Genomic DNA, 26,822 nt, shown 5'->3' on the forward strand with positions numbered 1-26,822 from the left:
GACCAAACAGGGTATGTTGTGTCTTTGAACTTTATTAAAGAAGGTGATCAGAGGGAATTTCATCTTTCAAACTTTCCAGCTTTTCAGTCTTCACATAACAGTGATTGCTGCATATACACATATATTCATCCATACAAATAAGACTACTAGAAAATATAAACTAAGCTGAGGCGTCCCTGCATTGTTTGGGAGTAAAGAATGTTACTTTCTACCTTACCTGGGAAGAGCGGTGATTTTCCCCCATTTCTCCACACAGAACCTTCTTGGGCCATTACTCCCTCGGAGAGAAGCAAATCCTTCATAGGGAATGCTAGATGTGCCTGTAACGAACTATCAAGCACAGAAACAGAAGGGAAAGGTGAAGTCAGAGACCTCATCCATGACAGGGACTTCATTATTGCTGTATAGGACTCTGAGAAGGATACACAAGTAGGGAATTTCAGAAGTCAAAGTTTCCCCAACATGGGACAACTAAAACAGATGTGACAATCACTCAGCTACACAGAGAAAGAAGTGAATTAAACAGGGGAATAGGTTGTAAAGTATATATGGAAAATAAAGCATTCTCTGCATTTTACCTGCTCAGGTGTTTAAAGCAGGCACATTTCCCATAATAGATGAACAAAATGGGTCTATTAATTAAACTAAACCCACTTAGCATCAGCCCAGCATTAAGTAGGCATTAGTTTTAGGAATTTTGTGGCTTGCCAATCTGAGTTCCAGACCCTTACTTAATCCAAAGGTTTTAAGTCCATGCTGACATGTAAGGCCCTGTCTTAATGTCCAAGAGGCTTTCTTGTGTCTAATATTTTAGTGACACATTACCAGCAAGCCCCGGATGGAGAGCTTTTATAAATGTCTCAAAGCACAGTGCGTTCTCTAAAATGTCCTTGTTCTATAAACTATGGAAAGTCAGATAAGGAAAAGGACCATGTCAACAAATGGGGTCTTTTCAGTACTGAACATCTCTTTCCCTGATAAAGATGCTGACAGCAGGGTACCACTTACTGCCACAACAAGGACCCAACTGTCCTGAGGGCACATGTCAATCCTGGGTTTCTCAGATTAACATGGGCATTTTCCCCCACGGCCCTCAAGAAGTTCTTTGGCTGGTGATACAGTACATGGACATTCAGTCAAAAGGGTATGGAAATGTCATAGCCAGACAAACAAGGTTTGTATTTGTGAAGACTATTTAGCAATTACTAAAAAGTATGCACACTTTCAACAATATATTATTGTGTTAAAAAAACTGATGAACTAATGACATCTTACCTGTAACAACCTTAGTCGCTGTTCATTGTTGAATCGTTCTACTGCAGCCCAGAACCACCGGATTACGATGTGATTGTCATGATAACCTATGAACCACCATGAAAGCTCATGTTACTTTGACTCTTCTACCTTTCACTACCAAGAAACATGACAAAAGACCATCCCCCCTACACACAAACTAACATCTTTTAATGTTTTTTATAATTTAAGATTAAGGAAATCTTATCTTATACTGTAAATATGATCATATGGGTATTAAAAGTTAAACAACACAGCACAAATGAAACCAATAGGTCTCTGTTTTCATTTAGCAGTGAGAAGTAAACAAATGCGTTTTCTTAGCTGCATCGTTTCTGAAAAATACAATTGTTCTGATGAGAAATGCTTAACTCTTTCAGTTATTTCTATAAGAAACAATTTCCAAATACCATTGCACCAAGCACTGTGCTTGGGGTCTAATGACAAAGAAAACAGGCCCTTACAGGACTTCCTGATGGAAGAGAGACACATTAACCATACAATTTACACAAAGAAGAATGGAAACATTTTGAAGCTATTTCAATCCCAAGTGCTTCTCTAAAGGCTATGTATACTATTCACATAGTAAATAATAAAACCAAATTATTGAGATGTAGAATGTAGTTCAATGGCAAAGCACTTGCCTAGCAAGGGCAAGGCTTTGGGTTCACTTCCCCGGTGACACAAAAAGAATTAAAATAGAAATAAAACCAAGTTATTTTTCATACTAGTTATTAATAAATATGAAAGAAACCTTTAATTCCTTCAACTAATTATCAGTTTTACACTTATTCTACACTTAGAAAAATTTAATAAAATTTCAAAATTATCTCACATTTTTATAAGACAAATGTCAATATTATCTCACATAAAATGCCAATATTATCTCACAGATCTGGTTAAGTAGTGGTTATGGGTTCTCTAACTTCTCAGTGAAAGACAGTAAAGCTCAAAGAGAAGGCTGATGGGAATTCATAAGCAATTATGGGCCCACATCAACTAATAGTCATATTTTATGAAAACTACTTTATTTAATTCTGTACTATACTCCCAAAATGAAGGTGAGCTGAAATTATCTTTAATCTGAGTGCATCTTCATAGCCACATAGTTGGAAAATTTACCAGGAAATTTCACTTTATTGTTTCCTGTTTCATCAAAGGTACTGATTTCCCTTGAAGAAAGAATCTGATTAAAGACAAAACAGCATTAGATCAGGCATGGCGGCTGGGTCCAGTCTTTGTAAAGACTTTGTTAGTCAATAGATGACCAGTGCATTAGCTGTCTGAGGTACTAAAGTTTTCTGGCCTCCTGAGCTAACCCTTTTCTGTTTTGCCTTCATTGTTTGTGCTAAGCCTATTTTGAAAGAAGAATGATACCCCATCACATTGTCCACAAACAGCTGCAGTATGAACAGATGGTAAGTGACAGCTTAACTTCCGTTTTATGTGGTGCCAACTTGCTGCGCTGGGCAAACATGGCAGTCAAGTATCATCCTTTATCTGGTCTCTTCTAAGATCTCATTTGGTAAGATTTACCACTAAAATAGGTCCTTGATTTACTCATATATATTGAATAAAAATCTTAGATTGTGGAACTACAAAAATGACTAATTTGATTACTGTATTGTGATTAAAAATCTCCTGTGAGTATGAAACAAGGAAATAGTATTTTCCACAACATTTAAGTGGGGTCTCAGAGAAATTACATTTTCATTAGTAATTAAAATAATTCAGCTAACAAAGCTATCTATAATAACTAACATCATATATGGATGCTACACGAATCCAGTCAGAGAAAATTTACTACAGTTTGACTTCAGAAATAGCAATGGTAGAAACCTCAATTTAACAAAGCCTTTCAGAGAAAACCCTAACACTGTAACACATCCCAGAAAATTCATACTTAATTTGCTTAAAATTATTCAGTGAAACTCTGGGCTGTCCTTAGGTTTCAGCTTCTTAATAAGGAACCAACCCAATCACATTGGTCCAAATGACTAAGTAAAACTCTGTACTGATCTACAGAGAGCCTTTCAAAACAGTCCCACTCAAAATGATTTTATAACAGTTCCCTTTTCAGTCAAACTCGATGCTCCAGTTGAGAAGGGCCTTGCAGATGGGCACACTGAGTTTTGAGAGCCCAGTCTTGTTCCTGTTCGTGTTTTCACTGTGAGGTATACATTATAGGGAGTACAAGGAACTGTAGCAAACCCGAGCGGGTTAGGAAGCTCAAAGGGTGTGGCAACTGGAGGTTTAGAATGTAGATCAGTCAGGTGGGGCTTGACCAGCTGGATATAAGGTCCCGATGCCTCACCAACAACGTCATCCAATAATTAATTGGTGTTCTTAGGCTCACATTTCTTCACCAGCAATTAGGAGTTATGACATCCCCAGGTGGGGTGTAAACAGTCCTTCCCCTTTTTGACTTTGTAAGTCACTAGTACAGAAGAGACTGACCTTGCCCAATGTCTCAAGGAAAACAGCAGCAGACCAGTGATTAAGGCAAGCACCTTTGTCTGCTCTGTGCTCAGAGCTGTGTTTGAACTAGGCACCCCCTGTACCTTAAATCCAGGCATTTCTAAATCAAACCTCACCGCCTCTGTATTCGGTGTTGTTTCTCCAGTCACTGAGGTCTATTTCAGCAGTGCCAGCGATGACCAGCTCCAGTTCTCGTGCATCAAAGACAGATACTAGCCTGGCATCTACCACCTGTGGAGTAGAAAAGGGCACAGGCATGGCTTAGGAGCCTAGAGAAATGTCAACCATGAGGAAGCCTCATCAGAAATGCAACACACAGGGAATTTCAAGAGGACCGTGGTTATACTTGGTGCTAGAACATGGAACTTGTCATACTCTCTACAGAAGGAAGATATGTTTCTAGTTGAAAGTTGGTAGAATTAGCCTCTAGAATTTTTGGGTTGGTTGATCACCATATCCCAGTGAATACTCTAGGTTGTCTCTGGTCTCAGATGCTAAGCAAGGCAGGGTCGGTGAGTACCAGAATAGGAGGGTTTTGTTTCACATCTCACCATCAATCAACCTAGTTTTGTCTTCTGTTTTGAAAAATATCCAGTGATCTTATAGAGAAAGTTACATAGAATAAACGTGATAAATCTTGGCCTATACACACAATTGTTCCACATATCAAGTATAGGATTTGATTATGCATACCTAAGCATGAGTAAGAATCATAACTTCCATGTTATCAATAGTCATTAAACCATTAAAATGGAACACCTAAACTCAGTGTACCATTCATTTCAGTGATCTCTTATAACATGTACAGTAAGCTTTTGCATGTGTACTTTGGAGACATATAGGAATATATTTGGTTTTTTGAAATGAAAGAATAAGAGTAAACACAGCAAGAAGGAAAAGAAAAACTATTCTATATGCAAAGTCCGGTAGATGGATAGGCAGCCCCACTCTGGGACTGCAGATGCCTGCTACTACTGCCTTACCTCATAGAAACCTCGAACTAAGCTCTCTGTCTGCTGTACCACACCCCTCTCGATCCTCCACTTGACCATCCTCTCAATGTATTCCTTCTTGTTCTTCTCTGTGACTGGGATATTGGCTCCCCCTGGTTTTAACTCTCGTTCAGTAATCTGTCATTAAAAAGCAAAAGAACTGATCAGAAAACAATACACATGATGCTGACTGCTACCAGGGAGGTGAAGTCAGGCATCTGGTCCTTCTCTGACCCCAGAGCATCCCACAAGTAGGGAGAAGTATCCAAGACAGTGGTTCTCTGCTTTCCTAATGTCTGTGACACTTTAATACATTTCCTCAAGTTGCAGTGACCCCCAACAATAGGATGATTTTTGTTGCTATTTTATAACTGTTATTTTGCTACTGTTATGAAGTATAATATAAAAATCTGATATGCAGATGGTTTTAGGCAATCCCTGTGAAAGGATCATTCAACCCCCAAAAGGTTGCAACCCACAGGTTGAAAAGGGCTAATCTAAGGTTTAGAATCAATTATACCTACTAAGCCAGTATAAAAGTTGTACTGAAGGAAAAAGAAACATTTTCAAAACACATGACCTACAAGACACCCAGGTGAGTCCAAATTCCTATTAAAATACAAAGCTCCTGACAGAAATCTTTTATTCTGTCCTTCCATCAAATTTAAAATAAAACCAGTATGTTATCTGCTTTCAAGCACTCTCCAAAATATTCTCTCTCTTTCAAAGTAAACTGTCACAGTTTTTAAATCGAAATGGATCTTAATTTTATATTACAATTAAATAATTTACTATTCAACTCAGGGATAGCAGAGACTATTCAAATGTATTTACTTCTAGATATTCCTATATCTCATATCCATTTGAGGTGGAAATAAAAAGATTATTTATAATACAAAAATGGTTCCCATAACCTATAAAATGAGAACATCTTAAACTGTCGTTAGCATTAGAATAATCTCTGCACCCAAGCTTACTATGAGTTTGTAGCCCTGGGATAAATTACCCAGTGAGCCACAAGTACACTAGCATTTGATATTAGCATTGGAATTCACTTCTCAGCAGCCATGAGACAGACCTGCCCAAAGACTTCTTCGTTCACAGTGAATGTGAGGTCTAGGATGTCATGGATGTCATTGTCTTTCATCCACTGCAGGCTTTGGTGGAACTCCTCATCAAGGTACTCCAGATCGCTCAGGTCACACAGGCTAGGATGACAAACAGAGGCAAACACATAGGCCTTGTCATCATGAGGAAGGAAACTGAGGACAGTGGCAAGAACAAGACCCACAGATAGGCTGTGATACTTGAAATACCCCCTAACAAGTTTGGCAATCACACTACTGAAGTAAGACAGAATCATGGCATACATGTTTAGATCCCAGATGCATAAAATGTCACAGGAACCATGTGCCTATCTTTTCTCTCAAAGACAGAACCAGGAGAACAAAGAATGGCTGTCGCATACATGGTCATCCACAACCAGTGCCAGATCTGGAACTGGGTCAGGTTGACAACTTGTACCCCAATTCTCTTTTACTGTTCTCCCAATTTGAAATTTTTATTGAATTCTCTACTGTCATTTGTTTTTCTTTTGTCCTTTTAAAAAAAGATGAGGTACTGTAACTGATGTCCATACATTTCCCTTTTCCTTATTCTGCCACTATAAAAATAGTAAGCCAAAGAATTCTTCTATGACCACAAAAGTTCCCTATACTTCATGCCACTAATTTCTTTTTCTTTTTGCAGTGACAAGAGCTACTTGAGCTGGAGTTACTATTATATGCCCTGGTGTAAGGTGGAAGTAATTAATTTGCTATAGTTGTCTTGAAATTTCCTGCCCTTTAGCTCAATTTCAAGGGTTGTCTTGTTTGGTTTTAGATATTTATTAGGTATCAAATGTGTGCCACACACATTAATAACTGCTTGGTGAACTTCTTCTTGGAAGGAAGTGACCTTGGGGAGACAGGCACACTGTAAATAAACTAATGTAGAGTGTGAGTGACAGCAGCATAGACAGTGCTGTAATTCATGCAAGGTTTCAAATGCATGCTACTTACAATTAACAATAACATAAGGCTGGACATGGTGAACCATGCCACAGCTCCAACACTTGGGAGGCTTGGGTAAGGATTGCAAGTCTGAGCCCAGCCTGGGCTGTGGAGTAAAACTCTGTCTCAAAAAGAAGAAAAGGTAAATACCAATAACATCAGAAGAAGCGAGAGGGACATTTGCTTTGACCTGAACATTCAGGGAAAGATGTTTAGATGAGATGGTGCCTGTACTAAATCTTTCAGGATGAAGAAAATCTAGAGATAGAAGGGAATGGGTTAGAGGAAAGCAGGAAGAGAGGAGAGAACAAAACAAACAAATCCAAAGGCATAGAGTGCAGAGTACTCCAAATACATGAAAAGCCCTGGAGTACTGACCACAAGGCACTCTAAACATCCTAAGAATGAGAACAGAAAAGTAGGTGGGAGCAAATCTTTAGTGCCACTCTAAGGATTGCAGTGACTGGGGCTCAAGACAAGGAATGATGTAACTGGGTAAAGGGATAATGTATAAATAGTTTTTCTGGAAGATACTGAAAAGACTATTTTAAATAGATGGAAATATCAATTAACAGACCACTTCATTAATGTAGTCAAAGTAAGAAAAATGTCCTAATGAGGACAAGGCTATTAAGAGTGAGAGGCAGGGACATAGAAATTAGTAAATAGTTATAGTTATAGAGGAAGGTAATATAAAATAGGGACAGCAAATGAATTCATGTCACAGGCCAACTCTGAAAGTGACTCTTAGACCTCAACCATGCTGCCTGCTGCACTGATCAACAATTTTCAGTGAAATGGACTGGAAAGATTTCTGAGGTCACATGATTTCAGAGGGAAAAAAACACTACATATCTTTTGAAAGTACTCAACTGGATGGAAACAGAAATAGTGAAGGATGCTGTGAAGGTTCATAGTGCCAACTGACAGGATGCAGAATCACCAAGGAGATAGCCTCTGGGTATGCCTGTGGGGAGTTTTCCAGACTAATTTAATTGCAGTGGAAGACCCACCCACACATATGCAGCCCAACCATTCTTTGGGCTGGGGTTTCAGACTGAACAAGAAGAAACTGAGCTGGGCACTCTCTCCACTTCCTAACTGAGGATGAAATGTGACCAGCTGCCCTGCCAAGATGGCCGGCATTCCTCAAACTGAAAGTCAAAACAAACCTTCCTTTAGGTTGCTCTGGCCAAAGATTTTGTCACAGAACCAAGAAAACAACTTGAAAACCTGTACTGTGTATTTGCTATCCTTGTCTAACCAGAATAACCAAGAACATGTGTACCATTAATGTCTGGTGGACATATAGAAGCTTCACTTCAAGGCCCATAATGAGTTCTGCTTTAACTATGTAGATTTGGGATCCCCCTAAAACACCCAAGAAGCAATGTTCAGAGGACTGTTCACAGGACTGTTCAAGACAGCAAGACCCGTGGCTTGATTCAGTGCTCCACAGGATAAGAAGCAAATGAAGAAATTTCCTTCTACAGCCTTGGAGAGAGGAGAGCTGGGGTGTGGGATGGAAGCTTCTGAAACTCCAAGGTTAAGGGCAAGCCCGAGGAAAGGCCAATAGAGGAGCAAGAAGAGGGGGAACACAGTGCCACGAGTACCAGGGTAGGGAAGATCCGGGGATCAACTCTATAGAGCGGCAGAGAGAACTTTCAGTTTCTGATCGTCTCTGCTATCCCAGAGTTGAATATCAGTATCAGAAGTAGCAAAACCATCTAAGGAGATAGGACTAAGAAGCACTCAACAACAGCTCCCAGGTATTGAAGGAGGGAGAGCCAGAACAACACCTGTGGAGGGAGTGACTCAGCAGCAGATGTAAACAGGGGAACTTTCAGGAAACCTATGAAACCATGAGAAGACAATGGGAGGCAAAGGTGACAAGGGGGCCCAGGAGAAATAGGGACGAAGGTCCTTGTCACCCAGGGGAACATCTTCCTACTGAGCATGCTGAGGCTGCATGAGAAACACTCTGTTGGTTTTCATTTGAGGTCAGGACTTCACTTTAGGGAACAAGAGGTCCATGGGCTTGATGGGAAGATGTGCCAGACAGCTCCCAGCCATGCTTTCGTACTTCAGTACTTTGCAATTGAAGTCTACATGTCTATCTTCCTCCCACAAGACTGGCCTTCTACTTGGTCTTTTAAGTGACTACCTACTGATTATAAGGGTGGTTTTGCTCTACATTGTACAATAATTGCTCCATCATTGTGATAGAAACAAAGAAAAAGTTCTATGGATGCTAATTTTTTCATCTGCCCTCTATTCTGCTTTTTTGATATAGGAAGGTTCTCAAGAAAAGTATGGCACTATCTATGCCTGACAAAGAAACCAAAAAGAAAACAGAGATCAAACAAAAGGAAATGAACTTGTGACCAAGAGCAAGCTGTTGGAAGTGCATAAAGCAAAATACAGCATGCACTTCATAAAGGGGCACAGGCTATGAGTCACCAAGACTAATCCACAACTATTCTATTAATAATCAGCATTGATGCCACAAGAATCTCAGGGCTGTGTTTGAAGTACAGTTGTTTTAAAGAAACATGTGTTGTCGAAGATGAGAACCAACTATTCAGGGAGGAACAAAACTTAACATCTGGTGGGTAATCAGAAGTGAAGGGCCAGAAGCTAACAACTACATTTAAAATTGCTCATTTTTGAAATCTAAACCGCTATTCACTCAACAACTGATTCGTTATAATGTGCAGATAAATGGAGTCCTTGATAAAACTTGTTCTTTTTCTTTTTTCTTTTTTTTATGTTTATTGATGTTTTTGCCATGGGGGCTGTGCCCCCTGGAACTGGAGGTTACAGACAGTTGTGAGCTGCCATGTGGGTGCTAGGAATTGAACCTGAGTCCTCTGGAAGAGCAGCCAGTTCTCTTAACCACTGAACTATCTCTCAGAACCTCTTCAGGAAAGCATATTTGAGCTTTACATGCCAACAAAGAGAGCACAGACATATGCTTACATTCTGAGAAGAGCTTTATAGAAGGGCCGTGTGAAGAAGGCATCCAACAAATACTGGTGTATTAGTGCAAGACCGAGAATCCTCCCACTGAACCGGAACCTGTAAAGAAGAAACACAAGGTAGCTGAACACTACTGAGCCACTGTGCTTACATCCTAGAATGAATTTCAACTCTATGTTTGTCCAAGATTACCTGCCCAACAGCTCTATGTAGGTTTCCTTGGTACACTGTGGAGTGTCTTCATTAGTCAGTGTTTACTTGTGGAGGAAATCTGTTCCTCCAATGTTTAGGGACACCTTACCCTTAGGCTGTGTTAACAATGTCACCCTATATCAACCTGCATTTGACAGTATGAGCTCCCAATAGCATTTCAGTGAAATTTCCTCAAACCATCCCAAGAGATACTGATAAAGACTAAGAAGGTTGAGAAAAAAGTCACCTTCAGTTTGTGTTCACAGATATTAGTTGATTTCTCTTATGCAAACTAGGAGCAATTCCCTTCTGAGGAAAAGCCCTTATTCAGACTGAGGAGGTTCCCATCCATCCCTGTCCTCTCTCAAGCCTCACTACTGATGGTAAATACCATCACTCATCAAGTATTCATACAGACATTGGGGGGGTTTTCCTCATGAGACATTCTGTTCTCCAAAATTTCAAAATTAAAGCCTGTTCTGAATCAACTTGGAAACTTCACTATAGATCTGTTAAAATTGGGTTTTCTGCCTGAGGTACACAATGGTTTTCTTCATCACACATTTCTTGGTTTCCAGCCATTCAATGTCTGATGCCTACAAGAGTACTACGGGTCTGTCATTTTAGTCAGGAAGGCTTTGTGTGGTCAGTGGCTGGCAGGTTTTGTCCCTCTTCATTTCCATGTATGTTAGTTAGCACAGCTACAACAGCCAGAGTTAGGAGGCCTCCAAATTTGTAACTAAACAAGAGGTTAATTTGAGGAGTAAGTCCTCAGAGTTAATGCTTTTCACCGGTCAATAACCTCATGACTCAACCTTTTCCCATTTATGCTCTTTCTTTGTTACTATCAGCAAAAAAACGACCAGGAACAAGTTAATAGGGGTTATGTAAATATTTAAAGTCTACAAATTCAGGGATTTGAAAAAGATGTAAGGACATTTGGAAAGAGTGTAATTTGGGATTTTTCAGAGTAAGTACCTCCAGATGGGAACCTTGAAATTGTTTGCCTTGGTTTTGTGTGATAAATTAAGAAAAAGGCAATCTCTGCCTGCAAATGTTAAGTGGGTGAAATGCATTGGTGTGTGAGAGGGTGCTGTACTGACTTCCCATTCCTGTACTTGATCTACAGTTCCCTTAGGCCACTACCCTATACACATACACACTCTCACACACATACACACACACTCTCACACACATACTCTCACACATACACACACAAACACATACACACACTCACACACATATACTCTGACACACACACACACATACACACTAACACATACATACACATACACACACTCACAATACACTCTCACACACATACACACTCACACATACATGCACACACTCACATATATACACACATGCACTCACACACATACATATACACTCTCACACATACATACACACATGCACACTCACACACATACATACTCAAACATATACACACTTACGCACATACATATACACCCACACACACTCTCACACACATACACACACTCTCACAAAAAATACACTCACATAACACACTCTCACACTCATACACTCATACATATAGACCCTCACACTCACACACACTCTCTCACACATATACAGCCTCACACACATTCTCTCTCTCTCTCTCTTTCTCTCTCTCTCTCTCTCTCTCTCTCTCTCTCTCTCTCTCTCTCTCACACACACACACACACACACACACACACGAACAGGCCTCAGCCAGGGACCCAGCTGTCCCACCTATCCTCCCACAAGGCCAGATTTCTTTAGGCTGTTAGAGAAGCTACTTGTCTTCAACTAGAGTATCCTGGCAGTCATTCTCAACATGTGGGTCAGAACCCCTTTGGGGTTGTATATCAGATATTTACATTATGATTAATAACAGTGGCAAGGACGTAATTTTATAGTTGGGGTCACCACAACATGAGGAACTGTGTTTAAGGGTCACAACACTAGGGAGCGTGGCTGAGAACCATTGGACTTGGGGACTTACCAAGAAACAAGAAATGTCACCTGTAACATTTCTCTAATAAGAAAACATTTGAATTCTATTCAGCTCAGTTAAAATTGATCTTATGCACTATAATTAATTACTGGCTAGGGGGTTGCCTATATAGTTAAGTTTGACAAAAATAAAAACCAAACGAGATACATAACTGATAATTTAACTTTTTTCCAGGAAGGGAAAATGTTTAAAAGAATGTGGCTTCTTTTGTGGGGAGGGTGGCTTTAGTATCACAGAAATTAACTGAAGATAAATCATAGAAACAAAATCCTTACCATTCATGGTGATTGTCTACAAAAGCAGACATAGGACTTATTTGTACTGTGTATGTGTCATTGGCTGAATATTCAAATAAGCCATAATAGGGGTTAAACAGTTCTCTGGATACCAGGAAGAAAAATTCTCTGGAAGGCCCGCTGTAATCCAACCTGTAAAAAAGAAAAAAGAAAAAAAAAATCCATAGGACGAATAAGCAGCTTTTACCTTTTCTAGGTAGTGGGAACAGTTACTCCTGTGTTTAACTTTCTAGAGAATGCTCATTACAGTATATTCTAAAAAATTCTGATCTCAGTATTCTTGGTTCAAAATAACAAACTAGGTATTTATATAGTACATATCCAAAACTAGAGCTACCCATGAGACATGTAAACAATATGCAATACACTCATGATTTATACAATGCACACATACATAAACGTTTTAAATGTTCAAAGTAAGGCCATAGGGAAGGACATGTTGTGGGATTGTTTCATTCACACTGAGGAAAGTAGTTATATCCACTTAAAGGAAATGAAGACCTTGGGGATTTCTGGAAATTTTCTGAATGGGAGAAGAAAAAGGATGATACAAGTGGAAAGTATAAATTATAAAGCACCATGGAAAATTACAGTCAAGGATAAAGAAGGCACAGAGGGTTTTCTAAGGAAGGTTCTTGGGCCAGCTGGAACTCCAGCATGTGAAGTCCACCGTGAAGTCCATTCACTGGCAATGGACAGTGCAGGGTTTGAGGAAGGACAAGTGGCCGGCAATGCCCAAGTGAGAAGGGTACGGTCAGCGGAAGAGTGAAATACAAAGGAACTGAGATGCATAAATTAAATGAGAAGTATGAAATATATTAGCCCTTTGATAAAAAGGGCACACAGAGATTCAACGATGGGAGTGCGGTAGCTAGCCAGCAACGCCAGACTTTTTGTTTGCTTTATCCTTCCCACCACTTACATCTCTTTCCAAATCTGTTATTTGTGTATTATTGCAGTGTGTGTGTGTGTGTGTGTGTGTGTGTGTGTGTGTGCGCGCGCACATGCTTACTCGTGTACCAAGGCCAGATGACAAATCGTCATGTGACACTCACCTTTTTGAGACAGGCTCTTTCACTGTCTGGAGCTCACCAAACAGACTTTCGTAAGTGGCCATGGGACCTCAAGGATTCACCTGTCTCTGCCTCCCCAGGAGTGTCTCTATATTCCCAGCAGTGCTAGAATTATAAGCGCAAGCTAACAAACTTGGACCAATTTAAAATTGTGAGTTACCCGTATTGAACTCAAGTCCTCATGTTACTGACTGACCTATCGTCTAGTCTCTTTAGTCCTGTCTCACTATGTAGCCCTGGCTGGGCTGCAAGTCACTATGTAGATCTCAAACTCCAAACTTGCAGAGATCCACCTACTTCTGCCTCAGAATGCTGGGAACAAAGGCATATATGTACTACCTCACCTGGCCTCCATTACTGCATTTTTTTAAAATGAAAGTGGAATCATCTGAGTCTCGGGCAGTGATGGGATTTTATGATCTAGAAAATAATCCTGTCATAGGCAGAAGATTTGGAAAACTAAAAATGTAACCAAATAGTGTGGACTTCAACTATTCACATATTAATTTTTCATTTTTGTCATATTTGACTATAGATAATATTACTTAATATCTATTTTCAATAAATCAACTCCAATTCTTTCACTACACACTGTCCTACATAACATTCATAAAATATCCATGTGCTAGTTCAACTTTTTCCTAATATACATTAAAAGGGACATAAGTTCAAATAAAACTGTCTAGTACAGCTCAGGTGAAAACTGCAAGCTCCTAAATTCATACCCACAGTGCACCTGGGGAAAACCTATTGGGTGGAAAAGGGCAGGTGCTTGGAGAAGGTACCCGTAAGCTCAGACTGCTCCCATCATGCAGCCTTTTTGTGGCTTCCTCTTATTCTCCTAGTTCTGGCTTCAGAGGCCACAGCAGCAGCAGCAGCAATCTCCTACTTGGATGTTTTTCGTACACAAACTTCCAACAAAGATTGAAATGCCAGTTCCAGTCTAAGCATTACTCTAGGTCTTCAAGAGGAAAAAGTTCCAGCTAATCCTAGTAGGACTCCATACTTGGATGCCTTGGTCTCTGGTATCTGCCTCTCCCCCCTCTCTACTCCTGAGCAGATCACCTCCTTTAACTTTCTCTCACTGTGCAGGTGCAGATTCTCTGGTCTCCTGGAACTGACCCCAACCCTGAGGCATGGCGAAGGAGCCAAGCAAGTGTGGATACTTTCCTTCAAGATTGAAGTTACTCTGCCTCCTGGGGAAGCCACTTCTCTTCGTTCACCTCAACTGAGGAAATGCCTCCATTTCCTTACTTTAATATCTATTTTCAATAAATCAACTCCAATTCTTTCACTACACACTGTCTTACATAAAATTCATAATATATCCATGTGCTAGTTCAACTTTTTCCTAATATACATTGTCCTGTAGGCATGTCTATGTGGTATTTTCTTGGCTGTTAATTGATGTGGGAAAGCCATGTCCACTGTGAACAATGCCACCTCTGGGAAGGTGGTCCAGGTAGTATATGATAGCTGAGTGTGAGACTTCCAGCCAGCTAGTAAGCAGTATTCCTCTATGATTTCTGCCTTAAGCTCCTGCCTAGAGATCCTGGTTTCTTTTGATGCAGACTATAATTTATAGAATGAAATAAATCATTTCCTCCCCAAGTTGCTTTTGATAGTGGTGTTTATCACAGCAACAAAAATAAGTTGGGACACTAAATTGGGACAGAAGTAATTTTGCTAAATTTCTTCTTCTTCTAATAGAGAAGACTGAGGCCAGAGAAAACCAGTGGACTGAATCAGAGGGATACTGTGATGAGGTACCAGGTCTTGAACCCTAAACAGGTGTCCTCATTTCAAATTTAAGGTTATTCCATATGTTCTACCCTTCAGTAAATGTTAGCTATCTATCAAGATTAAAACAATATTGTTTATAGAGCAGGGCTTCGCAAATTATGTCCTGAGGGCAAATCTTCCGAAGCCCGGGTTTTGTAAATAAAGCTATAGTGAAATGCACCTAGCTGGCTTGTCCGTAACCCATTGCTATGCCCTGATAAAATGCTGAGGTGCGTACGTGCCATAGAGAGTGTACAATGGGCAAAGTCTAAAAATGTTTACTATCCATCTCTTTATGGAAAAGTTTTGCCAACTGCTGCTGTTACAAAAACAAGGAAGAGGAAAGTGCTTTCTTAAAACATCTAGTTTACTATAAATCTTAGTGAGACTCCTCCAAGGAGACATCAACACTCTCTGACTTGCTGTGGTCACTCCTCTGCTGGGCTTTTCACTTTGTATAGGCCCACAGAACACCAGAGTCACAGAGAGCTAAAGTAACAGGCAAATGATAAAGCGAGCCTGCTTTCTTTGAGATGACTGGTATAAGCCAACTTGGCTCTACTATGGATTTTCCATTAAAAATCACAGGGTGGTCCCTAAGATTTAACTCTCTATATTTCAATTACACTGCACTTCCCAGAGTAATGACCCATGTGTGTCTGCCTCACCCATACATAAATTTAGACTTTGACCATGCTGAGAACAGGTGATCTTGTTTTACTCCTTGTGTTTGATAGTTTTACGTCAACTTGACACAAGCAAAAGTCATTGAAGAGGAGAGAACCTCAATTTAAAAAAAAAAAAACAAAAAAACTCCTTCATAATACCAGGCTGTAGGCAAGCCTGTAGGGCACCTTCCTAATTAGTGATTGATAGGGGAGGACCCAGCCCACTGTGGGTGGTTGCATCCCTGGGCTGGTGGTTCTGAGTTCTATAAGAAAGCAGGCTGAGCAAGCTCTGGAGAGCAAGCCAGTAAGCAGCACTCATCCATGGCTTCTGCATCAACTCCTGCATCCAGGATCCTGTTTTCATTGCTGTGGTGAACCCTAATGTGGAAGTGTAAACCTAATAAACCCTTTCCTCCACAACTTTCTTTTTGGTTATGGTGTTTCATTGTAGCAATAGAAACCCTAACTAAGACACTCAATTTTTGCAGAATGATATTTAGTAGGCACTCCATACACACTGCTGAATTGTGACTGGAGCACCCTGATGTTCTCTGAAAAAAAAATTAGCATCACTTATATTGTTATTTGGCATTTGGCAGTGTGAATAAATGTTAGTTAGTTTGCTAGGGGGTGGTGGTACATTAATTCAATGCCATGAGTAAACTGTGCCAATCCCTAAGAGATGACTCAATTTGAAACCACTGTCACACAAGTGAGTTGGCTTAGAAAGTTCACAGTGTAATATCTTCTAACATGGTACAGTTTGTTAAGACAACAATGACCTTATTGATTTGGTTTCTCTTGTGGCTGAAGACAAACATATTCTCTCTGAGGAGTTAAGCTGAAAAGCAAAACACCTCAGAAGAGAAAAAAACAAATAGCTCCTTTAGCAGGAAATGCATGCACAACTGGAAACGTTTTTTTCCCCTATTGAAACATGAATAGAGTCACTCCAAAGCCAAGATAGTCGTTCTACTTTAATTTGGTTGTAACTCCAAATGCAGAACTGCATATTTAGGAGTACGTTGTGGGCTGCCATTTCTATCTACATCTAGCAAATTCAATGAAACATGCCACAGCAGGGCATGTGGGCATGCAGTACCTATAGCACCTCTTCCATAAAATAGTTAACGTGACTCATATCACAGGGATCGGTTGTCACATTCCTGTTTTGCCAGTTAGGTTAGTTCTACAGCTAAAAGCTTGGCAAGGAAATACAGAAACTCTGGACAACGGGTGTGTAGCCCCATAACAGCTGCATCTGAGGGCATTTCTGAGTAAGCACAGATGTCAGGAGGGTGGTCATGGTGTCCCAAGCCCTGCCTGCTGACAAAGCATTTTAGCCATCATCACGTTGCTGGCCCGGCACACCACATGAGTTATTAGCAGCTTTTGACATGTGTTAAAATAGTTAGTCTTATTCTCCCATTCTTTATAATCAGTTCAACTAAAAGTAACTGAAAACAAAATATTCTAATGGGAACAGACTGTAACATGAGAAAATTTGATAGCCTCAGGAAGTCACACTACCTTTTTCTATAAATTTGTCCAAACACACATGGCCTAGGCACCTTCTGATTCAGCCAGATATTCAGAGCAGAGAGAGATTTAGCTTTTGAGCCACTTAACAAGGACTGAAGCTGAGGAAGGAAGCCTCAAAAGATGCAGATGTCCTTGGTGGTACCCAGCAGAGCGTGGCTGCAGGGCACCCTTCTTTGGCAGGTTGTGATGATTCAAATGATGCAGATCCCTCTTTGAAGAGGGCAAACAGCAGCCCACGTTCAACTGAAGCCCTGCAGCTTTACAGCTCAGACTGTTTGGTTATATGTGAGGACTGTGGATTAATTTATAAGTAGTGGGAAAAAACCTATTTCTAGTCACATCCCTGCCCCCCAACCTCCCTCCCCCCCAGTTATTTTTATGTCCCTATCCCACGGGAATACAGAAAGATACTGCACACAGGTCCCCAAAGGAAAACTATTTGCATAGGCTCCTTCCTAGTCTAAGTGTGGCTGGCAAGACGGATGACTGATGTCATCTCAGCAGCACTTGGTGTATAATGAATTCATTCTTTCTTGAATAAAGGTGCCCTTGACAGAGTTGCAGTGAGGAAAACAGGAGGTGGGGCATTCAGGGAGTCAGCATCATCTCTGTCTAGGACACTATTTCTTTAGTTTGGAGTACTAGGAGTTAGGTGACAGCTTGGATTCCTTATCAGAATCTACCTGAGTTTTAATGCCAGGTGAGCTTTGGTTGCTAGGGTTACTCACCGACTAAAACAACACAGCAAAGAAACATATATAGCATCACATCACAGTGCTTTCCTCCATCCCACAAGCAACACCAAGCCAGACTAAGGCTCCTCACCTTTGAGCAGGGTAACTGCTTTTGGCCGTTCTGCCACCCCATACTTCCTCCCCTAACTTCTCAAGACAACATAACCTTACTGAGCTTGGTGGAGATTCTAGTGCCTAGAACACAACTCCCAGCTCTAGCCCTAATTAAACCACTAATAATAAGACAGTGCTTAGAAATTAACTAAATTTTGTAAAAATCCAAGGCTATCACAAATAATCATTTTAGTGAAAAAAGGTAAGTCGTTCTAAGGCATCTACATTTATAGGCCCAAGGATGGGTTTTGTGTTTTTGGTAACTCGAATACAGGCATTTCCAATAGTCTAGGATTAATTCTACCCTGGATAGCATCTGCAGTACCCTAAAGATTCCTAACTTCTGGAACAATCTATATATTGTGTTTCAGATATATGTGAAGAAACAGCATAAAGCATAGCTATTGTTTTTGTGAAGCTGCTACTCCACACCTTTTTGATAATAATGCAGGTCAGTGCATTGTTATTAAAAGTATATTCACTGTTCTTTATTCATTGGCAAAGCTAGGCTGACTGTTGTTAGACTGGAAATGAAATCATTGAAATAGTAGCAACAATAACTAAAATGTATTAATCCCTCATGGATAGTATAAAGTTGACACAAAACAATGCTCTTTGAATGCTAATATTAGTATTAATTTAGACTTCTCACAAAATTAACTCTATGTCTTACTGTACTGACTGTGAGTGATGATGAAGACCTACATTGAAAACAGTCCCAGAGAAGTCAACCATCTTAAAAAAAAAAAAAAAAAAAAAGGCAACAAGAAAAACGCAAAAAGAAAACATCTGCTAAATCTCTCCAAATCCGGACCAAATGTTTTCATTTGCTAAAGCTATTATTTGAGAATATTTTGAATTATAAGAAAAGTTAGTGCAAAGAGCTCTTGCACTGCCTTTATGAATTTCTCTAATCAGTATAGACCATTTCTCATCAATACATCTGATGGGAACCCTAGGAAAGGCCTCTAGCTTCACCTGATCTATCACCAGCTAGCCTGGCAGCTGCTCAGAAACCTCCCACCATTCTCTCTGCTAACAACACGGGAAGCAATGATTGCCTAAGTTGTTTTTCAGGAGCTTGGAGCCATGTTTGTCTGTCTCTAGGGGACCTCACCAGTGTGACTTACTTAACATTTTAAAATTACACTAATGGTACGGTTTCCCTCAGTGTAAATCCTGTGAAGAGGGTGATTATGTATGGAGTAGACCCCATTTTCATTTAACCATTCCTTACACTTCAGGGCACTCTGTCTCTATTCTACCAAGACCTCTAAACCCTATCCCAGGGCAGGCAGATCTGTGACTTAGGGCTCCACTTCCTTGGGAATGAACTTTCACAGAACTTGTTTCAGGGCTGCCATAAACTGTCATGTTAACTAGCCAATAATACCGACGTATAACAAATGCATACTTCATCCAGATTTCATCCACTATCACTTGATATCTTTACAATCTCATCTAGAAAAGTGTCACTAACCATTCCTCTTCTTGACTATAGCATTCTCTCAAACTTTTCTGGGTTTTTGTTGTTGTTGTCAGTTGTTTGTTTGTTTGTTTTTTCAAGGTCCTCGATGATTTTCAAGAATATAGGCTGGGCGTAGTGGCCCATGCCTTTAATCTCGACACTCAGGAGGCAAAGGCAGGTGAGTTCAAGGCCAGCCTGGTCTACAGATCTAGTTTTAAGACAGCTAGGGCTGTTACACAGAGAAACCTTGTCTCAAAAACAAAACAAACAAACAAAAAACAAAAGAGGAATACTGGTGAGAGGTTCCTACAATGTAAAAACTGGGAATTGTTTCATGTTTTTCTGTAAATAGACTGTATGATTATGGGTTTGGGCAAAGTATCGTTTTCATGTGTGAAGGATACAATGCCAATACAATGACTTATAACTGAGACAATGTTTACCAGGTTTCAACAGAACAAACTTACTTATCCTTACTGTATATTTGGAGGAAAGTCACTATATAATCCATGCTTATGAAATTCTCCTAGGTTATTTGGATTTTTATTTTTCCTATCTATTTACTCATTTGATCATGTATTCAATCACTTAGAGTACAGTTCAATATTCCTTTTTTAATTTCATAGCTGAAATTATTCCCACTGTGGTCACTGGGGACTCTGTTGGCTCTTATGCCCTATGGCTCTGGGCTGTTGACAAACTTCCCTACTTTATGGCAGGCACTACAAGACACTTCAGGCTCCAAATCTTGTGTATAAATCTTGTCCCAGGCCCAGAATCAATACTTTCTTCAAGGAACCTTGGCACTGAAGAAAAACTATCTGAACAACAGATATACTTATTTTTAAATACTGAACAACAGATTTAAACTTACAGAACTTAAAAATAAATAAATTAATTAACAGCACTAAATCTGGAGAAACAGAAAAGTCCCATTTCTAAAATTCAGTGGGAAAATATAGATAGGCATTTTTAATAATCCAGAAAGAAATATGTTTTAATGTGATAGTCATTCTTTGAAAAGTCTTTTTTTCTTTCTTTCTTTCTTTTTTTTTTTTTTTTTTTTTTTTTTTTACTTTCATGTAGTTTTGAGGTTTCTGTGTTTTTCAGCAAGATACCTGTTTTCCATTTTCATAGCCAGCAGGCATATTCTCAATACCCTAATGGAAAGACACGGCCTATATCTTACATCCTATCTGAAGGATACTTTACATGGTAGAGCCTGACTCCAAAAACACTGTGTCAATAACCCATAACCCATGCACTGAGGGAGCAGAGTCAGGGGTTGTTTCTGATAACTGAGAGCAATCCCAAAGCATCCTCCCTCTCTCTCTCTCTCTCTCTCTCTCTCTCTCTCTCTCTCTCTCTCTCTCTTTCTCTCTTCCCTTTGCTATCACAGGAAGTGGACAAGTGACAGGGGTAGGAAGCACTTGACTTCCAGTGATCACCAAACAAAAAGGAATCCAGCACTGCCTGGAACTGATATCATCATCTCGGAATATGGTGGACCACTTCAGGATGATCACACTTGACAAACATCTGTTCTGTTCAATCCTATCCACCAGGGCTTCTGAAGTCTATGTGTGAGATAGCAACAAACTGTGGCCCAAGCCAGAAGTATGGATGTACATCTGTAGACCCAGCTCCCAGTTTTTTGGAGGCTGAGGACACTTCAGCTTAAAAGTTCAAGGCCAATCTGAGCAGCCTAGCAAGCTCATGTGTCAAAAAAAAAAAAAAAAAAAAAAAAAAAGTCTCTGGTTTAATAATAAAAGAAGGCAGCTGGAGTTCTGGGAGAAGAAAATATTCCTGTAAGGAAATACTTGACATCCTTTGCATACCTGTGAAGAGGCTAACAACACTTGCCTCCCTTTCCAACCTTGCACCTGCATCTTGGGCAGACTAACACAAGTTCCAAGTCCATTTACATATGTACATTAGTCATGAAGGGCTTAAGGCTCAGCTGCACTCAAGCCCAAACTTAATGTTTGGTCACCAACTGGAATGCTAAAATGCCCTTCAGGGGAAAAAGCAGGACCCAGACAGACTAAAGATAGGGGCGTTTCTTACATCCCAGTATAGTTCAAGTGTCAGGAGAAAGACTTAAGGCCTGGGACTGGGCCTTTATTTTGCTATTCTCTAGATCCATGGACAAGTAATGCATGCTGTGCTTTAAACCCCCATTCCATCCACCACATAATTGGGGGGGGCAGTTGGTTAGATATCACTACTATGGTTGTTAGGAATAAAGCAGCAGGGGTTGGGGTTGGGACCAAATGGGCCGGTCTTGGTCCTGTGCAGGGACTGTGAGGATCAGGCCAGTGATGCAAGGCAGGCAGATGGGGACCTGCAGACTTGACTCATTTTATTGAGAGGGAGGTAAGAAAATAAGGGAAGGAAAGAGAAAAGAGGTAAAGAGACACAGAGACAGGACAGAAGAGAAGGGAGGAGGAGGACAGGTCTTGTCTGCCCTTCAGAGGAGGGGAGTAGTATGGGGGAGAGCAGAAGTGGGTGGACTTTTTCTTTTAAAGAGCCAGGGTACACACACCTACCATGCAGAGGTGGGTGAGAAGTGCAGCCAGGTTTGCCTGGATTACAGCAATGGTTACTTAACCGTCTGCACTATAAGACTCAGAGGGGTGTTGTTAAAGTGACCCAAACTACTGAGCTTGGTAGTTCAGGCCTGAAACCCTCCCCGCCCCACCTCCACCCCACTCCCACCCTCCAGTCCCCCCCTCTTCCACTGTCTCAATCCGAGAAAGGGCAGGACTCCCATGAGTATCAATAAAATACGGCATGTCAAGTTGCAGTGAGACTAAGAACCTCCCCATGTATTAAGGCTGGGCATGGCTTTTTAAAATTGTGTCTAGAAGCTACATGCTACAAAGGAAGCCCTGAGTCCTGAGATAGGAAGAAGGAGGGGCCTGTGAAGGATACAAGCTATCCATCTAAGGCAATCAATCCACTAAGGAATGCTATGTCTACCTGGGTACAGCAGACTCAGTGTGGGAGCCCCAGCCCTTGTTTCTCAACCCTTATCTAAATGAGCACACTCATGGAGGAGTCATGTTGTGCGGTTTGTTTACAATAGGTGGTTATATTGGGAGGTGTGCTACTCTGCCAAGGGGAGAGAACTGGAGGCGGGGAAACAGGAGCAAAGGCATTGACATGGTTGCTATGGGCACTTCCGGAAAGAGTACAGGATCTGTGATTCTGAACTAGGGCTTATTTAGCAGGTGACACACATTCTACTTATCGCACTGGGGTAGAAAAGGAGATGTGAACTGCATGTTCTTGTTCCCTTCCCCCTCAAAGCTCCAATTTTTTCCTCTTCAAAAGATGGATAGATACAGAGAAAAACAACCAAATTTACCTCCCAATTGAAAAAAAAATGAAGTATTGGTAAGAGCTATTTTAATTAAAAATAGCCTATGTCAAATGATTTAAAAACCAGAGGAAGTGGAGGGAAAAAGGGCAAACTGTTTAAGCATCTGAGACCAATACTTCCTGCAAGAAGGACTTCCTGTTTTGGAACCACAGATGCAGAGAAACATCCGCTCTGCAGCCACAGCCTGTGTTGCACAGACCACTTCCCTGTTCTACTTACTTACCCTTCTTCCCCGACGAAGGTGACATACAGTTTATTCCTCTGCAGGTCTTTTCTGGAGTAGCCCATAATCTGATTGAAAGCATCTTCTAGCAAGTGGTCCCTTCGGATAATTAACCTGTCCACAGAGAGACAATTTGAAAAGTGCATTAAGAGATTAGTTCTTATTCCTTATCTTTTGTGCCATTTAATTTCTATTTACCACAATTAACTAGGTGAGGAGTGAAGTTACTTAATGTCATTGCTGTCTGTACTTGAATACAAATCTGTGTTTAACTCCTTAACAGCAATAGCAAAAGTTACATAAGAGAATCATGGGTAAACCTATGGCCTATAAAAAACCCAGGAGTCCTTTCTGAGTGGCCAAGACATTTATTCCAGAAGGAGAGTGGTCACACACAGAGAGAGAAAGACAGAAAGAGAGAGAGACAGAGACAGAGAGAGAGACAGGGACTGAATCTTTTAAGACTGGAATGCACCCAAATATGGAATTCAATTACTAAATATCCAGTGAGAACCATGAGAGAGAGAGAGAGAGAGAGAGAGAGAGAGAGAGAGAGAGAGAGTCCTGCAAAGCAAAAGAGTTCACAAGGGCACTTAATTTAAGTTTTAAATTAAGTGAATCTTGGGATTCCCTAATGGGCAGATAAGAATGAATGATGCTGTGACAATCTACTATGATGATGACAATTAAAGTCATTTTCTACAGATATCAACTTACCCGTAATGTCTATAAAATGACAAGGAAATAACAGGGAGCCTGAACTTAGGAAGAGCTCTGTAATTCAAGCATGAGAAGAGCACAGTCCAGAGAGATATGAGACTGGGGTTGGGCTAATGTGTTTGGTGCAAACATTCCTGTGCCTGGGGCAGTAAGCATGGGGGCTGGTCTTCCCTTGGGCACTCAGGGCACATGGTGATCTTCCCTCCTCTATCTTCTCCCAGGTGGCATAGTGAGCTCAAGTGGGGGCACAGGTCAGGGGAACAGAGGTAGGAAGATGGGAAAGAGGCACACACCAGGATGAGAAAAATCTTGGACACTCAAGAGAGGTGGCTAAAGAGAGGCAACACAGCATTCATGGCAGGTTCTCTTGTACAGTGAAGTTTGTTTCACAGAACAAAATAGTGCTCATCATTATCCTGTTCTCATGGCAGCCAGGGAACTAGTAACATTTGGTCTAAAACACTGTGATAATGATACATCTCTTGAATATCAGATGGGCCAGCAAAGAGGTACTTCCCAGGAGAAAAAAAAATAATCACCTTTTAATATTTTGTGGTTTTACATAGTCCTAGCTTGACTGAAAACCATAAAGCTTGCTTACTAGTGCTTAGCTCCTGAGCATTATAGTCTAATTTATAAATTCTGAAATGATAATGCCCATTAAAACATTCCCGTGACACCCAATATTTTAAACTCACATCTGCTTCCTACACATTCACCATTTATAAGTCATGTGATTTGTGTCATTTCCACTTACTTTAATTTCCCTGGGCCTTGTCCATATCCTTTAGTCTCTAACTTCCTGTAAAAGTTCCTTAGTTTGGCTTCAAAATCTCTCTTGTAAGGGGCTGGAGCGCGGGCGTTGGCACGCTGAGTACCTGTAGCAACCACAAAAGGACAAGCTGTACCCGTGCCCTATACCAGCATCGTCATACCACCATGAAAGACTACCACAAGTTAGCAAAGAAAATTGAGGCACTGCTTTCAGCTTCTGCATCACCCCCTCCGCCCCCCTGCACACCCCAAAGATGAAGGCCTAAACACAGCTAAGAGAAGCTTAAGAGAAACTCTTATTTGTAGCTTTTTGGCTGAGAACAAAGATCCTGTTTAAACAGCCAAATATGCTCACTGTTTCTCAGATATGTTCCCCTTTTCCATCCAAACCAGAATGAGTCAGAGTTATTTATGCCTAAGCATAACTATTCAGAATGGAATATCTTTGCTTGCTGTTGATATGCTGTTAAAACAATATCATGGAAACTGTAAAGGAAGCCTCATGAAGGCCCATGAAAGTGTTTTTATATATGCATTATGTTTAAGAATGATTTTAGAAATATATTCACATTTATTTTACATTGAAGGAAAATATGATTAGCACAAACACAGAATTCAAAGCATAACTGTGGGAAGCATATATATCTTGCCGTTGCACAAGAATAAACAGTATTAATATTTACTGCATTCACAATGTGTCAAGTACTGTCAATAGCTATAGATTAAAAGTATGCCGTTTATTATTTACAGAGTGTTATTAATAATGTATAAATATAACATGGCTTCTTCCTCTTTCTACAGAAAAATCTGTGTGTCACATGTGGTTAGGTAGCATATTGAGATGTCTGGCTGATGATGAGTAGGGGAATCAGGCATGAGACATGCCAAAAGCAGAAAATAAAATATGGTCTTGTTCATTACACAGCATGTGAGTTTCATGAGATTTCTTTCTTTCTTTTTGAGGGTGTGCATGTGTCTGTATATATGTGGGTTTGTTGTTGTTTGTTTTGTTGAGACAGGAGCTTGCTAGTTAGCCTAGATTGGCCTTGAATTTCCCATCCTCCTGCTTGTGTCTCATGAGGGCTTCAAGTACAAGCTTGAGCCATGGTGCCTTACAAATATTTCTTTAACAAATGAGATAGCTAGGATAGTTATTTATTGCTAATTTTGTGTTATAGTCAACAATGGATGCCCTGGTTGAAGAGTTAGAAGTAAAACATATCAAATAATTACGTCTTAAACTAGGTGGGATACAAACTAAAATAGAAGAGCTAAAACTATAATCCTAGGTCACAGTGTACTGTTTGCCCTCTACATAAAAAAAAAAAGACTAGATAATTGCCAGCATTTAAAAATTAGTAGATTTCAAGTAAGAGAAAAACATGTTTTTCTCTTGAAAGTTATGAGAAATCTTACAACTGTCTTGAACCTCCCTAAGGAGATAGGTGGCTGCTTCCTCTGAGGTATTTGCTTTTGAGGTCAGTGGTATAAAAGATAATAGTAATGTCACAGAAAAATAATGTGTATGAGTTGAGATCAAAATGGAAAAGACCTCAGGGAGGAGCTTAATTGGAGCCTAAGTGGTTAATTGCCAAGCTGATAGGATCTAGAATCTCCATGGAAACAAACCTCTCTGGGCATATCTGTGATGGAATTTCTAGTTCTGGTTAATTGAGGTAGGAGAGCCCACCCTAAATGTTAGTGGCACCATTCCAGAGGCCAGGGTCTAGGAGTGACTAAAAAGAAGAGGGCCGAGTACCTGAAATCCACGTCTGTCCCTGCTACCATGTCTAACCTGACCCGACAATAGACTGTATCCCCTTAAACCATAAGCCAAAATAAACCTTCCCTCTCTTAAATTCCTTTCTGTCCAGTTTTAGATCACAACAATGAGAAAATTAAATAATTTTGTAATTAGTAATAAATTAAATAAACTTGTAAGTAGAGAAGAATCTGAATTTTATACTGGTTCAGAGCAGCAAGAACTGGACTAAATATTGAATGTGTGTTCAACAGATGCTAAGGACACTCCATAACCTGGAGTATGGTGGGCATGTAG

General features: G+C 40.3%; 1 protein-coding gene across 3 annotated transcripts in view; it reads right to left on the reverse strand.

Annotated features, from left to right (window-relative positions):
• Hecw2 (HECT, C2 and WW domain containing E3 ubiquitin protein ligase 2) overlaps nt 1-26,822 on the reverse strand; it is a 331,621-nt gene that overhangs the window by 15,404 nt on the left and 289,395 nt on the right. For all 3 annotated transcript variants that reach the window (XM_051190202.1, XM_051190203.1, XM_051190204.1), the window contains 9 exons: nt 24,747-24,867; nt 23,270-23,383; nt 12,260-12,412; nt 9,794-9,892; nt 5,842-5,971; nt 4,755-4,901; nt 3,888-4,002; nt 1,276-1,361; nt 218-330 (listed from right to left, as the gene is read on the reverse strand). In XM_051190202.1, the coding sequence (XP_051046159.1) occupies nt 218-330; nt 1,276-1,361; nt 3,888-4,002; nt 4,755-4,901; nt 5,842-5,971; nt 9,794-9,892; nt 12,260-12,412; nt 23,270-23,383; nt 24,747-24,867 (1,078 nt within the window). The remainder of the gene's footprint in view (nt 1-217; nt 331-1,275; nt 1,362-3,887; nt 4,003-4,754; nt 4,902-5,841; nt 5,972-9,793; nt 9,893-12,259; nt 12,413-23,269; nt 23,384-24,746; nt 24,868-26,822) is intronic.

This window comes from Phodopus roborovskii, unplaced genomic scaffold (genome assembly GCF_943737965.1).
Source record: "Phodopus roborovskii unplaced genomic scaffold, PHOROB, whole genome shotgun sequence".
Lineage (NCBI taxonomy): Eukaryota > Metazoa > Chordata > Mammalia > Rodentia > Cricetidae > Phodopus > Phodopus roborovskii.